The 16,885-nt window shown below is 41.5% G+C and overlaps 1 protein-coding gene across 1 annotated transcript in view; it reads right to left on the minus strand.

Moving 5' to 3' along the window:
• Positions 1 to 11,367, minus strand: part of BAALC (BAALC binder of MAP3K1 and KLF4) — a 38,991-nt gene extending 27,624 nt beyond the window's left edge. Inside the window, exon 1 of the mRNA XM_048841416.2 lies at positions 11,011 to 11,367. Coding sequence (XP_048697373.1) covers positions 11,011 to 11,188 — 178 coding nt within the window. The 5' untranslated portion in view covers positions 11,189 to 11,367. The remainder of the gene's footprint in view (positions 1 to 11,010) is intronic.
• Between the last annotated feature and the right edge of the window lie 5,518 nt (positions 11,368 to 16,885).

Genomic DNA, 16,885 nt, shown 5'->3' on the forward strand with positions numbered 1-16,885 from the left:
ACACATCTGTTGTGAGGATGCTACAGCCTCAATGGGTAAGAAGATCAGGGCAAACCCAAACCTGCCACCATACAGTCCTCTTTGACTACCCAAAAGCACATCTGTCTTCAAAGCACCCATTGCAGGCCTACTTGCCGTGCCCAGATTTCTCTGTAACATTGATGTGGCATGAAGAATAGTCTGGAGCTGATGTCAGAAACCACTCTCCTATAACTGACCTGACTGTGCATGTACCCAGCTTTGATTTGCCATGTTGCTCATGGGTCCTTCTGAACAGATTTTGAATGGACCAGTGTCAATGTGCAGCCAGTCTTCACCCCTAAGCACAGGTGCTGGAACTAGGGGTGGTTGGGGTGCTGCTGCACTCCGGGGCTTGAAGTGGTTTCCATCATATACAGGGTTTGAAGTTTGGTTCAATGGCCCTCAGCACCCCCTCTATACAAATTGTTCCAGCATCCCTGCACCTGAGGAACAATGAGAGGATCTCACATACAGCTGTGGCCAAAGACAGACAACATCACATAGCACTGACAGCTGCCCTCTGACCAGATTTGAGGGTGGTCTGAGGGCTCTGCACTTTGCTGATGAGGGTGCCGCAAACTGGCTTGGCAAGCTCTGCATTTGATAAGAACTGGCATAATCCAACAAAATAGCACTGCTCCATCTCTGCCAAACATGAGGCCTGATGTAAAAGAAAAATTAGCAGGATTGCTGCACAGCTTTTCAGTCCTGACATTAACTGAATCTGAGCTTAAAATAAAAAACAACTTTCAACCTCAGAATTTCTTACACTGCAATTAAGTTCCCTTGCCTTTAAGGTGTGCATTACACCGAAAGTGGGACTGGCATGATTATTTTGACTGTTCTGTGTCTATAATGCTGTTCTTGTTACAGGTATCCAAACCTCTGTCACCTTGAGACTGGATTACAATTATGTGCTCAACATGAGGCTATCCCTAAACACCATTAGGAAGTTTCATTAATGCAGAATGCAGCAGCCTGCGTTCTTAGCAGTGTTTATATATGAAACACATTACACCTGTACTCTGTGATTGGGACTAACTTCCATTACATCTCCAAGTTCAATTTTATGGGTTTTTTTTGTTTGTTTGTTTTTGTTTTTTTAATCTGTATATCCCAAGTGGTTCAGTATCCACTAGACTCTCTCCTGGAGATACCAAGACAGCTAGGGAGACCCTCTGCTGAGGGCCTATGCACAAGGCACATTCAATGAATTTGTTTTACCCACGTGCAAATGACTACACAAGGTGGAAGATCATGTGGAATCAGTCCCACTCCATCTACTTTGAAATGCAGGGGGAATTTAGGGAGACAGATTGTAATTATACAAATTGGAATTCATCTGGGATTTTGTGAAAAATGGTATGGTCTGTTGATAAACCACAAATGATGAGGATACTGATTATACAACGCATCCTAAAGTCCCCACCTCTACCAGCACAGTAGCTCAAAACAAGAACACTGATTTAGGGAAGAGTACCACCTCCTGAACTGTAAACCTCACTTAGTGTGACCCATACTTACAGGGTAGAGGACTCTATCCTAGGAAGCAGAGACTCTGAAGAAGACTTGGGGGACGTGACGAATAATCAGCTGAACATGAGCTTCCAATGTGATGCTCTGAACAAAAGAGCTAATGCAATCTTGGGATGCATAAACAGTGGAATCTCGAGTAGGAATAGAAAAGTTATTTTACCTCTAAACTTGGCACTGGTGCGACCAGAGTTTAAATACTGCATCTAGTCCTGGTGCCTGCAATTCAAGAATGATGTTGGTAAATTGGAGAGGGTTCAGAGAAGAGCCACAAGAATGATTAATGGATTAGAAACATGCCTTACAATGATAGACGCAAGGAGCTCAATCTATTTAACAAACAGAAGGTTAAAGGCTGGAAGTTGAAGCTAGCTAAATTCAAACAGTAAACAAGGTATAACTTTTTAACAGTGAGGGTAATTAACCACTGGAACAATTTACAAGGGTTGTGGTGGATTCTTGATCACTGACCAGTTTTAAATCAAGATTGGATGTTTTTCTGAAAGATCTGTTCTAGGAATTATTTTGGGGAAGCTCTATGGCCTGTGTTACACCAGATGTCAGAATAGATGATCACAGTGGTCCTTTGTGGCCTTGAAATCTATGAAGCTATAAATAAATCAAACCAATATAAAAGCTTTTCATAAAAATCAGATTTACCAAGTAAATATTGCTTCAATACTATCCCTGCTCCTCAACGCAGACATTACTATTACTTCTCCTGATCTACACATTTCCAGCTTCTAATATAGGTCATTAACTTAATGCCATCTTAATTTCACAGAGATGCTGGTGTCAGTGTGATCGCTGAAGAGATACAACTGAGAGTGGCATGAAAAATTGCTGTACAATATATGGAGAATTGGATGGATGTTTTACATTTATGGCCCTGAGCCATCAAAACGTTGAATCTAGCCACATGCTTAATATATTGCAAGACCAGAAGAAACCATTGTGAATGTTTAGTCTGACCTCTTGTACACAACAGACCACAGAACTTCTCCAGAATAATTCCTGGAGCATATATCTTTAGAGGTTTTTTTATCTTGATTGAAAAATTGTCAGTGATTGAGAATCCGCCACAATCCTTGTAAGTTGTTCCAAAGGTTAATTACCCTCACTGTTAAAAAGTCATGCTTATTTCCAGCCATTGGATTGTGTTATACCTTTCTCTGCTAGATTGAAGAGCCCATTATTAACATGTAGTTAGTAATAGACTGGAATCAAGTCATCCCTTAACTGTCTCTTTGTTAAGTTAAATAGACTGAGCTCTCTGAGTCCTTAACCTCCAACTGCCAAATGCTGGGACCGGACAACAGAGTATGGAACGCTCAAAATTGCCCTGTTCTGTTCATTGCCTCTGAAGCATCTGGCACTGGCAACTGTCAGAAGACAGGATACTCACTAGATGGAGAATTAGTTTGACCCCATATGGCCATTCTTATTTTCTTAGTCTATCCTTTAATCATTCTCATGGCTATTCAATGAACTGTCTCCAATTTATCAACATCATTCTTGAATTGCAGGCACCAGAACGGGACACAGTATTCCAGCTTTGGTTGCACCAGAGCCAAATATAGAGATAAAATAACTTTTTTAATCCTACTCGAGATTCCCCTGATCACGTGTTGCCTGACTACATTAGTTCTTTTGGTCAGAGCATCAAGAGCACTGGGGAAGTAAATGGGAGCTCATGTTCAGATGATTATCCATCACGGCCCCCAAATCTTCTTCAGTCACTGCTTCCCAGGATAGAGTCCTCAATCCTATAAGTACGGCCTACAATATTGTTCCTAGATATATACATTTTCATTTAGTTGTACTAAAATACATATTGTTTGCTTGTGTTCAGTTTACCATGTGATCCTGATTATTCTGAATAAGTGACCTTCTCCTCACAAATTTTTGTGTCATCTGCAAACTTTATCAGTGATCATTTTATGTTTTCTTGTAAGTCATTATTAAAAATGTTACTTAGCACAGGGCCAAGAACTGATCCCTGCAGAATCCCAATGGAAACACACCTTCTCAATGACTATTCCCCATTCACAGTTACATTTTGAGATCTATCAGTTAGCCAGTTTTTAATCCATTTAATGTGTGTCATGTTGCTTTTATATCATTCTAATTTTTTAATCAGAATGTCATGCGGAACCAAGTCAAACACATTACAGAAATCTAAGTACATTACAGCAACACTATTATCTTTACTAACCAAACTTGTAATCTCATCAAAAAAAGATATCCTGGTAGTTTGACAAGATTGAGTTCCATAAACCCATGTTGATTCGTTTTAATTACATTAATCCCCTTTAATTCTTTATTAATCTATTTCCATATCAGCTGCTCTATTATCATGTCCAGGATTGATATCAGAATGACATCATTACCTGGGTTATCCCATTTACTTCCCCAGTGCTCCATGACTTATTGAAAATTAACCTTATCAATCAAGTGAGCTCCTCAGCCAGCTCTTTTAAAACTCTTGGGATGCAAATTATCTAGACCTGCTGATTTTAAAATATCTAACTTTAGTAGCTTCTGTTTAACATTCTCTAGTGATACTGGTGGAATGGCAAGAGTGTTATCATATGATGAGACTACATCATCTGTTTTTCCCCAAATAGAGAATATAAATGACTATTTCTGCCTTTTCTGCATTATTATTGATGATTCTACCATTTCCATTTGCTAATGGATGAATACCATTGTCAGAATTCTGTTTGTTCCTAATACATTTTAAAAACTTTTTAAAATTGTCCTTACATCGGCTGGCCATAAATTTCTCCTTTTGTCCCGTTGTTTCCCTTATCATTTTCTACAATGCCTAACTTCTGATTTATATTCCTTACTATCAACTTTCCCTTTTTTCCATTTGTTGTATAGCTACCTTCATTTCCCTGTAAACTCGGTCATGTTTGTTTTGGTTTTTTAACTAGCATGGCCATCTTCCTCAATTGTGGCTCTCTGGGCATCTAGTAAGGTGGTTTTAAGTGATTCCCAAATTATCTTTCATATTTTTTCTAATTAAATTATTTCTCCCAGCTGATTTGGCTCGTACTTGTTTTCAGCTTTGTGAAATCGGCCCTATTAAAGTGCTGTGTGTGTATGTGTGTGTGTGCCGGGGGTGAGGTGGGGTGGGGTGGGGGGATTACATTACATTACTGGTCTAAACTTTATTCTGTTTGCACATTATAAATGTAATGAAGTCATGATCATTTGTACCTAAGCTACCATTAACTTTTACGTCTGTGATCAGTTCCTCTTTATCTGCTAGGAAAACATCTAATTTAAAACTGATGTGTTGTAAATATAAGTTTAGGCTACAAAGAGGAAACCTTAACTGGATTCCAAGTTGAATACAATATATATATATATATTTGAATGAAGAATGCAAATGTTCAATGTTGTGTCAATTCCGGTTGGTTTGCGCCCATCAGTTATTACACACTATATCCAGTTAACTATTCTTTTCATCTACTGCCATTTAAGGTTATTTATAATTCCCTGATTCATGGGCTGAACTAAAGATGTGATTTGTTCTTGGCAGGAAAGCTGAGGGAGAAAGGCGGTTATGCTGTGCATCAGTGTTATTTCTTTTCAGTCCATGCAGTACTTCCCATCAATCTTTAGTGGACAGTCTGTGAAAAATTGAATTTGCTGTCACTGAACGATGAGGTATATATGTGAATGACATGTTCAGATTAATTCCTCTGAAGCAGCAGGGTCTTGCACTCTTTCAGATTGCTTTTGGCTTGCTTTTATGTTTAATACGGTGTTTGTACTTACAGTACTGGCAGCACAGAGGTTTATTTATATGTTCTTCCCTGGGTGCTAAGTATTCTGTAAACCCTGGTGCCATTCATGCCAATCTGGAGAACATCCCCATCAAATTATGATTTAAGGGACTGATTTGCAAAGGGGTCTCAACCCATGCATTATTGCAACCCATCCTTTTATGCACGCACAAACATCTGTACTAACCCACTGTACAAATAAAATTTATCGAGGTTTTGCATATCACCTGCATGTATAAATATTAATGCTTGAAAAGTGTGTCTGCTCAACTTTGCGTACACATAAATGGCCACTTTCTGAAAACTAGACACTATTTTCCTGCCATCTCCTCTTCCTTTCTTCCTCCTCCCTTTTGCTCTCTTCTTCATTGCTGAGAACTGGGCCTGTTCAACACAATATATTCCCAGCAGAAGTTATGGGGAATGGAAGTTGAAAGAGTGTGTAGAATAAAATACATTGACAATAAAAAATGGGCCACATTATCTAGTAATTTAATCGAACAGTAAAGTTTATACTAAAGTTCTGGAACACATTTACACTCAGTAAGGATGTCCTAATTATCCACTGATCACTACAACACTTGACTGTAATAAAGTCACCCCTTCTTATTTAGCGATTAAACATCAGAGTAATTATTATGACACATTCCTTATATATTCCAGAGTTTAAATGATCTTATGGGGGGGGGGGCGGGAGGAAAAGGCAGGTATAAGAACATAGAGCGCGGCATGGATATACCCTTATTATGCATTACTGAACTGGACATTGCATTAATGGGCTCTCCAGCAGAAATTGTTTATTGTAAAATATATTTAAAGATATAATGATTTAATAAAGCATCTTTCTTTTTCACAAGATGAGATTTTCATTTGCAACCTCATGGTTGTTTACTCACGTTAAACTTTTAATTTCATGTTTACCTGGTCAATGGAACAGCAGATGACTGCAGCTGTGGTTATAACCAATACTGCTCTCTGTTGTTATGGCAACTAGTGTTCAAACAGCCCTGGTTTTCTACAACTCCTTTCAGTTTCTCCTATTGTAAAGCAACACACAAGGGAAGGGCAACTTTCAGAAACTTCCATAAAAAAATTGGCCAGTGCTTTGAACCCCTTTATTTTATTTCAAGTATGCTGATTCTTGAGCAGGAATCCTCAGCCTAAGTGCCAAGGTGATATCTATCAGCCTTTCCTGGCGCTGTGAGTGATCACACATTTGTAGAACAACTACATCATTCTCAGTTGGTATTTTACTTAAGTAAATGCAACAGAACAAAAATATTTTTTCATAAACACACACAAATGCATCTAAATAGAGACAATTATGCCAAATACCAGCCTGATATTGTTGATTAGCTGATCTTAATTTATTAATTTTTTTGTGTCGCTGTTGAGTTTTCCCTCCTATTATTCTGGTGGAATTTCCCTAACAAGTTCATGAAGGGCCCCATCCGGATCCTGCTTAATGGATATTTTGCCAATGATTTCAGAAGAAGGATTTGGCCCATGGTATATACTTTTTTCTGCTAATAAGTCTGCCCACTGAGAGTAGGCACCTTTGCTAACATCATGAATATGTTTTCCTCTACAGCAGAGGTTTTCAAACTGTAGTCCGTGGACCACAGGTGGTCCGTGAGCTCCATTCAGGTGGTCCGCAGATAGTTCCTTCTAAGGTGCGCACCTGGGTGGCCGCACGCAAGAGAATGAAGGGCCACCCATCTAATTAGTGGAGCCGCACCAGCGTGGCTTCACTAATTAGGTGGCTGGACCCTGGAGAAGATGCACTTGTAAGGTGAGGTGGTGGTCTTGGGGGAAATAGGTGGGAGGGGGCAGTAGGGTGAGAAGAGAGGGTGGGGGCAATTTGGGATGTGCAGGGCTGCAGCAGCTAGAGAAAGAGGCAACTTTCCCCAGCTCCAGGGCTGCAGCTGCTAGGGAGAGATGGCCCTCCTTCCCAGACCCAGCTCCAGGACTGCTGCAGGGGGGGGGAGAGAGGGCACATCCATTGCATTAGAAAGGTAAGACTACTGATATTAATATGAGTTGTGTGCTTTTATTTGTAGAACAAAAAACCCGTTAATTAAGGGGGTTTTTATATAGCGCATTTATCCAAAGCGCTTTACAATAGTTAGCTAATGGTACAAACAACATTTGGAAAGATCATTATGTGATCCGCTGAGACCCTCAGCAATTTTCAAGTGGTCCATGAAAAAAAAAGTTTGAGAACCACTGCTCTACAGTATGTCAGGCTGATTTGCATAAAATATACTGTGGATAATGTTCTTTGATAGGTTACAACTGTAAAGTATACAAAAACTAATACAGAAAGGTTTATTTGTTTTTTCCAAGTCAAACAACAAAATTACTCAAGTAATTAAAAAGAAGTCTTACTTGATGTGCTCTTAAGTTAAGTTTTTTGATCAATTAAAGATGAATTATTATTTATAATGCAGCAACACCCTCGGACAAAATTTGGGCCCGTTGGTGATAGATGCTGTAAAAATACATAGTAAGAGCCGGTATCTGCTCTGAGGAGCTGTCAATCAAAAGGGACAGATCATGACTATATGACCTTTTGAGCAAGAGGCAGCATTTTGTTTTATTAGTCAAAGTCATCTTCCGGAATAAGCAAAAACTGAGTTTAACACGGCTGCTGATTTAGGAGAGAGTGGGAATAGAATGACTTAAAAGGAGCTACTTCTGAGCAATAATACTGAGTTTGGTTTCAGCTGTAATTGAGTTAATGGAACTCTTAAGGGTTTTTGATAGAGGTTTGTGTTTTGCAGTTAATAGACTGTTTACATTCCCACTAGATGTTTATCATAGTTTTTGCAGCAAGTTATACATAAATATGAACTGAGACATTACAGTTTTGGTGGTTATTCAAAAATTATTTACCCGGTGGTTTTCTTGTGGGGGATTAGCCTATTGGTGACTGAGTCTGATCCTGTAATCCCTTACTCATGCTAGTAGTTCTACTGAAGTCAATGAGGCAACTCAAGAGAGGAGAACCAAGTGTAATGAGTTGCATGATGAAGCCCTATGTACTTCTATGGGAAAACAGTACTGTTATTATGCCCAACTGTAGACTGAGCATTGGCGGAGGTTTGGGAAACCAAGATTCTGTGACAAGTTCTTAGCTTACAATTAAATGGAGGCTCTTATCAGTATTCTGCTAGAAACTCTCATTTCCCACTCCTGGAAACCACACACCCTAAGTTTAGACAAGTTTGTCTTTTAAAAGGTTTCTTTCAATTTCACACCTGCAATGCTTCATAATGTTACCTGTATTTTTATCTCTCTCTCCCTCTTCAATATGTGAGGCTGTTTGGTGCTATCAAAAGCTCAGCTTTGGACTTTCATGAATGGCTACCGAGTATATTTTACTTCTGTTATGATCCTGGTCAGAGGACAGAGGATCTGTTCTTTTACAGTTTTCAGTATTTCACTTACAGGTTTTTAACAATGAATATTGTTCTGTATTTACTCTTGGGGAAAAATACAGAGATGTTGAAATTTTGTTAGTTTATTTAAACATTCATGCTAAAAAGATGTAAAAAGACTGATAAATAATCTAAAGAAAAAAACTAGAACAGGAAGAAAGAAAACATGAAATATGGAGGGGGACAGAAGATAAAAAAAGACATACAGTAATGAATTGTAATTTTATTTAATAAAAAGTTATGCCAAAATGTTATGAAATATCATAGGTTTGGCTACACACACATTTATCTATAGTGCAAGTACATAAACAGAGCTAAATATACTGGCAGAGAGAAAGAAAGATGTACTAGCATTCTGAAAATATTTTTGACAGGTATTATTAATACCAAGGATGGGGTTGATTATTTATTGTGGTACATGGGAGTATTACCAGGAATGACAGGATACCAGGAAAGGGAAAATCAAGGTTTGAATATTAGGAAAAATTCCTGACAGTGAGATATAGCTAAGGAATAGTCTCCCAATAGAATTAAGTTAACTATTATTATTATTGCGGTATTTATACTGTGATAATACCTAAAATGTATTAGGAGCAGCAACCAGCAACCCTGTCTCATAGTAGCACATCACCCCAAGAACTTACCATCAAGTAGTGGTAGTTCCATCATCTGGAGCATTTAAAACTTGAGTGGACAAAACACTAGACTATATATATTAGAGAGAGAAGGTGTATGAAGTTATAGCTGACCTGAAGAAGAGCTCCAGGAGCTAGAAAGCCTGTTTCTCCCACCAACAGAAGTTGATCCAATAGGATCTATCTTGTCTCACCTATCTTGTCTCTCTAACATCCTGGGACCAACAGAGCTCCAACAATACAAAAAAATGTATTCTATGAACAATCCCAAACTGACAGAAAAACAGAAAAATAACTTGTGTTTTTTCTCTCTCCTCTCTATGATTCCATAGGTAGATTGAAATGCCCTCAGAATCTAATTTATCTAACACTTGCATATTGAATCTCTCCTCCCCTTTCTCCCTCACTCTGTCTTTCCCCACTGTAAATTCTTAGGTCCACTGCTGGTTAACAATGTGACAAACCTTAAACATAAAAAGTCAAATTGTGGGCCAACTGCCTTATTTCAAGCAGTTGGGTCAACTTGATTTTCTGCAATGTCATGGTCCATGGAATTTTATTTTCATGGGGGTTTTAAGGAAGGGAAGGTTGGCTGATTTGTGCCACTTTTAAAATATACTCCTTAATACCTTGTTTTGCATGGTCATTTATTCTGCACCAAGAGACCATACAGTCACATTCTCTTCCAGTGAGATTATCACAAAACTAATGCCATTTATATGTTCTCCCTCAAAAAATTAAGCATCATTATCAAAGTGTGGTAGGTAGAGAACAAGCCTTTTCTAATAAAAGCATAGGAATGTGAAAGTTCCTCCTTTTCCATGTCCACTGGAAACTACAAGAAATTATGAGACCAGTGAAGGGTTTTTTTGATACACGATGCAGTGCTGCTGCAGCAAACACGAAGTTTTTAAAGTGCAGACTTAGATGCCTGCATAGGCGTAAAAAAGCATCTTTTCCCAAGGGAAAAAAGAGAACTAGACTCTATAGAATACCGCTTTGGTGCTAGTTGCAAACCCGTGTCCACGCATTTGATTAAACTCTTAACAGAACAATAAAGAGATTCAGACAGTTCGTCCGTCCAGCCTGGGGATGCTGGATTCAAATGTGGTGTTTCACATAAGTGAGGACATTTTCTATGTGCCCGATGTTAGGGTTCAGCGGGAATTTCCAATACCTGGGGCTCGGTGAATTGGGGAGCACCGTGGTGTACTCATGAGAGACAGAAACGGCCCACACTTCACAGATCGCTAGGAGTAATAAGCCTTAACCGGCGATCTCCCCGAATCCCTCGCATTTGTCGCAGCGCGGCGTACAGACGCTGTTCGCCGGCCAGGTTCCCGGCGCATCAGTCGGAGTCGCTTGTCCTGCCGGTCCGCCCGGGGTCTGCGGCTCGCGAACACGGAGCTGTCCCCGCTCCTAGGCTCCGGAGGGACGACAGCTGGGCAGCCCACCCGCCCCAGCTCAGAGCCGGCGGGGGACCCCAGCTCGCCCCGGGGACCGAGCCGGAGGGAGGGGAGCGGGACAGGAGATGAGGGGCTTTGGCGGCAGCCCCGGGGACCCCCCGCCCAGCCCAGCACTCACCCGGGTGCGGCGCGCCCTGCTCCCGCAGTCCGGCCTCGGCGCGGGCGCTCTCGTGGCCGCAGGCCGGCGGCGGAGGCTCGGTGTCGGTGTTCGTCAGCCAGGTGGACTCGGTCTCGCGGGTCCAGCTCTCGTAGTAGCGCGGCTCGATGGCATCGGCTCGGCTCCCCCCGCAGCCCATCCTGCCGGCCCCGGGACCGGCCGGCTGCAGCCCAGCGCCCGCCGCTCAGTGCCAGTGCCCCGGGCGCGGCCAGCACCGCATCCCGCCTCCGCCCGCCAGCCCGCCCGGGGGCCGAGACCCGCCGGAGCAGCGCGCCGGTCCTCGCCGCTGTGCCCTCTGCCAGGCAGCCGCCCCTCCCTTCCTCGCCTCCCCCTCCCGCTGCTCGGCCTTGGGGTCTCCCGCCTCCCCGCCGTCTGCACCGCCTCGCTCCCCGGGAGTTCCTGGCTCTGCGCAGCCCTGGCCCACGCGGCACAGCCTGCGGCGACGCCTCTGGAAGAGGCTCCTCAGCGAGCTGTCTGACCTCCGCAACTCCTCAGCCTCCAGCCCATGAAGAGGGGGGATGGGAGAAAGCGGCCGCCCAGAGATGCTGGTTCCCTACATTAACGGGTGATCCATTGTTAATATTTGGGGTGGGCAAACCTGGCAGGCACTAGCCATAACAAACCTTGGGCGCCCCATTTCATGAATCCACCCTTCCTTTTCCTAGCATGCGAGGGCAACAGCGACTGGCTCTGGATTGCTGCATTAACTCTGTTGCTGCTGTTAAAAGGGCAACACGTGTAATTCAGCCCTTTAATGCCAGCTCCTTCGTGCGCTGGATTGTGCACTTCAACCCGTTTCTCTCAGAGCAACAGACAACGAGTCACTCCATTCATGAGTAAGGGTCATTAAGACTTTCACTGATAGCAACCAGCAATCATATCTGCCATAGTGAATAGTGACAGAGGAGGGAACCGCTGAAATGAATAGGGTTCTGACTCGTTATTGTTATTTCATGTTTATATTACCACAACTCTCAGAGGCCCCATTTTCTGGGGAGCTGTAGGAGAGAAAGGTTTTTCCCCAGATAATTTCTCTCTTGTATAATCATTCATCAGTACAGGGCTGCAAACCAGGTATAGGATACTCATATTTAAAGAAAAAAGAAAAGGAGTACTTGTGGCACTTTAGAGACTATCAAATTTATTTGAGCATAAGCTTTCGTGAGCCACTAAATGCATCCGATGAAGTGAGCTGTAGCTCACGAAAGCTTATGCTCAAATAAATTGGTTAGTCTCTACGGTGCCACAAGTACTCCTTTTCTTTTTGCGAATACAGACTAACAGGGCTGCTACTCTGAAACCTGTCATATTTAAAGATCACCTTTCCTCCTAAAGCCCTTTATAAAAGGGAATACAAATTATTCACAGGGATCACTTCATCCACTACTGAAATGCAGGAGCAGCACACAGCAAAGCTACACAATTGTAGGCAAGGGAATATATCCAATAAGAACCGTGGGGAAATTTAGATCACCAGAATATAATTAACAGTTAGAATTAAACACACTAAGTCACCTATGTCAGCAGCCCTCAAACTATGGTATGAGATCTTTAATAAACAAAGGGGTTCAGTTTTACATCTCATCCAATAGTGCCTTCTGCTTCAGAAGTGACTCAGAATGAAGAGTGCCACCCGTATTGCTGAATCACACAACTGTTCCAGTAGCAGCCAACCACTTAGCAAGCTCTCATCCAAGTATTGACTCACTATAGTTCTGCTTAACTCATGAGATCTGACACATGGTGCCATTGCAGACATTTCTGTTCCCCGTGGGTACAATTAAAGAGGACCCCTTCTGACTCTTTACCTTACCCAGTGGGTCAGATTAGCTAAGCAGAACAGTGGAGTCTGGTGGCACCCCATATGCCTCTAACCAGGAGATTCTAGGGAAAGGCTCCTCGGGGAAATGTTTAAGATTTTGAATGAAAATTTGTGCACTACTGTGGATTTTAATCATGTTTCAAATCTAAGTACATTGTACTCATAGGGAACTACTTTCTAGACAGCAGTAGAGTACTGGGTCCTGAAGAGGGTGTTTTACCTGAGTGTGCCTTTCGTAAGCCCTGCCTTATTCCATATTCACCTTCAAACATCAAAGGCTTCCTATGTGGCCCCGACTCATTCCATAGGTGTCTTCAGTCATCATATAGAATGCTGTTCCATATGTTCCTTCAAAGACTGAAGTTTCCATTCAGTTTGCTAGGGCAAAAGAAAGAAGAAGTGACAGAACAGTGGGAAGGTTATTTAAAAACAAAAAGATTGTGTTAGGGTAGAATTAGTGTACATAGGTGAAATAGGTTTTTAACCATTATGACTTGCTCATATCAAAATTAATTTTCACTGGATCGGACCACTTAAAAGTGCTACCTCACTCTGTTGCAGATTTCTACCAACTGTTATTGAGTCTCTGAAGCTATTTTTAAAAACCTCTGCATTTTTCTTCTATAATATAAAAGTGTATTTTCCCCTCACTGCCTTCAGACTCAAATGGCTAAATAGTTTTATACCAACTTTAAAAAAGAGAAAGAAAAGAAGACAGACAAGACCTGCTAACTTTCAGACTCAAAGATGAAAGTTTGACTAAGATCATAAACAGTTAAAAATATTGGAATGAAAAAGCTTAGACAACCTTAGCTAACAACCTACATTCACTAACTCTACTAAATAATATAAACAACATGTTAAGTTTTGTACCTTCAGCAGTACCCTTCTTTTAATAAAACTGCCCTATAGGAATCAAAGATACCTCCACATCAAAACCAGACTTCTGGCCCACGGGGTGGGACTAAAACAGAACTTCCAATATGTACACTTCTGATTTAGTCCCCAAGCTAAAAAGGGACTTCTGGGACAAATACAGCTTTCTGAGTGGTCCATGACCATGTCTGGAAAGCACAACAACATGTCAAAAGCAAATGCAGTCTTTTAGTTGGTTGAGACAAGCATAAAGGCAAAGTTTAATGATACTTAATAAGACAACACAATAGCATTTATTTTATTCCAGCCTGAAAAACAAGTAGTAAAATAAACCTAACTGTATCTTGAGAAGTGTGGGGAAAAGAACTTATGTATTACATAAAGAAAGAGAGAGGTTATAGTGTGATAAATGGGACAAGTGAGTTAGTCTTCTAGAATTACATTGTACATTCTAAAAAGAAAAGGAGTACTTGTGGCACCTTAGAGACTAACCAATTTATTTGAGCATGAGCTTTCGTGAGCTACAGCACTTCTGAAATAAGAGCATTGCTCACAATTGTACTAATGGAGAAAGGAGATGTAATATCATCATAAAAAGAAAGTTTATGCTTGCATATAAAGGCAAATTCATCCCTGGAGTGAACCATTGATCCACTGTGAAGAGAGGTAGGCAGCATTCAGTGAGAAGCAAGAAAGAATGGGAGCTACATGTGACTATAGAAGAGCAATCTGAATAGATTGTGGTGGAGAAAGCTCACAGCTTGTTTTCTCTCCTTGCTTCAATGCCCCAGGTGTTTTAGCAGACCAGAAAGTGAGATTGAGAATGTAAAATTTTCTCATTGTCACCTTTCATTTGTCATGCTGTTGCCACAATGCTAGGAAGCTACCATGGAAGTAAATTGTGATTTCTCTCTTTGAGCCATTAACACAAGTACAATCGTGTACTGCACACTAATGTGATCTGCATAGCTTTTTAGCCATTTTATGTTTACGCTGCCTGTTCAGTTCTTTGGTGTAATACGGGTGCCATTTCCCAGGCACCACCTTATGGCCAGAGGTGTCTTAGCAAGCTCCTTCCTCTCCTCAGGAGCCCTTGGGAACAGCATATAGTCTCTCTAAGGACTATCACCAGCACTCCACTGACACTGGGTCAATAGCCCTAACTGAAAATAGTCCTCAGTGCCCCAAATACAAAGTCCACCATAGTAGCCCCATAGTTCATACCCATCTCCAACACTCCTATCAGCCACAGAGACCTTATTCCACTCAGCAGCTGTCTAGCACTCAATCTCCCCTCCTCTGTCCCTACCCACCCCTACGGCTTCCTGCTGCCTTTTATACTGGCAACCTCTGATTCCTACCAGGTGAATCACATTGTGTAATCAGTGCTGGCTTAGCCCCAGGCTGTCCAGTTCATGGGCAAGCCATCCTGTTACATGGGGCAAATGTTTCACCTGAGTAAAGATGGTCAGTAAAGGCTGTTCTGTAGATGTTGTTTGTCATCATTGTCTTTTGAGGAAGGGACATTTACCTCCAAACAGTTCACAAGGCTCGGGGTAAGGGGAGGGAAACAACCAACCAAAAAAACCCCCTCAATCATTTCATATTTTAAATTTTTCAAAATGGGTTTTAATTGGATTTTATGGAGGGGGAGGTGTTTCTGTAAAGCACCATGCACAATTACAATGAGTCTCATTAATAATAATTTTCTCCCAAATTATTGGATCAGATTCATCACTTTGTAACTCCACTGAAGTCAAATGAGTTACACGATGGATGAAATTGACCTTTTATATTTCCCTTGATAATTATGTTCTGAAGAAACAGTAGTTACTGAAATAAGGTACAAGATGTTACGTGTTCTCTTTAAAAAGAAAAGGAGTACTTGTGGCACCTTTAGAGACTAACAAATTTATTTGAGCATAAGCTTTCATGAGCTACAGCTCACTTCATCGGATGCATGCAGTGGAAAATACAGTGGGGAGATTAGTGAGCTGTAGCTCACAAAAGCTTATGCTCAAATAAATTTGTTAGTCTCTAAGGTGCCCCAAATACTCCTTTTCTTTTTGCGGATACAGACTAACAAGGCTGCTACTCCAAAACCTGTCATGTTCTCTTTAGAATTTCTAGATTATATGTTTCCTCATTCAGTTACATAGTGTTTAACATACACATCTTTTTTTATATGTAGCCCCCGGATCTCGCCTATGATCAGTGTGCTTTGTAATGGAAAGCAGTCAGAAAGCCAGTTAATTAGCTTCTTGAGGATTCCTTTGGGGAATATAGGTTTCAGAGTAACAGCCGTGTTAGTCTGTATTCGCAAAAAGAAAAGGAGTACTTGTGGCACCTTAGAGACTAACCAATTTATTTGAGCATGAGCTTTCGTGAGCTACAGCTCACTTCATCAGATGCATACGTGGAAACTGCAGCAGACTTTATATATACACAGAGAATATGAAACAATACCTCCTCCCACCCCACTGTCCTGCTGGTAATAGCTTATCTAAAGTGATCATCAGGTGGGCCATTTCCAGCACAAATCCAGGTTTTCTCACCCTCCACCCCCCCACACACAAATTCACTCTCCTGCTGGTGATAGCCCATCCAAAGTGACAACTCTTTACATAATCAAGTCGGGCTATTTCCTGCATAAATCCAGGTTTTCTCACATCCCCCCCACCCCCATACACACACAAACTCACTCTCCTGCTGGTAATAGCTCATCTAAACTGACCACTCTCCAAGTTCAAATCCAAGTTAAACCAGAACATCTGGGGGGGGGGGGGGTAGGAAAAAACAAGAGGAAACAGGCTACCTTGCCTGCCACTGGCTAAGTCATTATGCAAGGTAGCCTGTTTCCTCTTGTTTTTTCCTACCCCCCCCCCCCAGATGTTCTGGTTTAACTTGGATTTAAACTTGGAGAGTGGTCAGTTTAGATGAGCTATTACCAGCAGGAGAGTGAGTCACTCTCCTGCTGGTAATAGCTCATCTAAACTGACCACTCTCCAAGTTCAAATCCAAGTTAAACCAGAACATGGGGGGGGGGGGGGAGGAAAAAACAAGAGGAAACAGGCTACCTTGCATAATGACTTAGCCACTCAGTGGCTAAGTCATTATGCAAGGTAGCCTGTTTCCTCT

Source organism: Caretta caretta, chromosome 2 (assembly GCF_965140235.1).
Source record: "Caretta caretta isolate rCarCar2 chromosome 2, rCarCar1.hap1, whole genome shotgun sequence".
Classification (NCBI taxonomy): Eukaryota; Metazoa; Chordata; order Testudines; family Cheloniidae; genus Caretta; species Caretta caretta.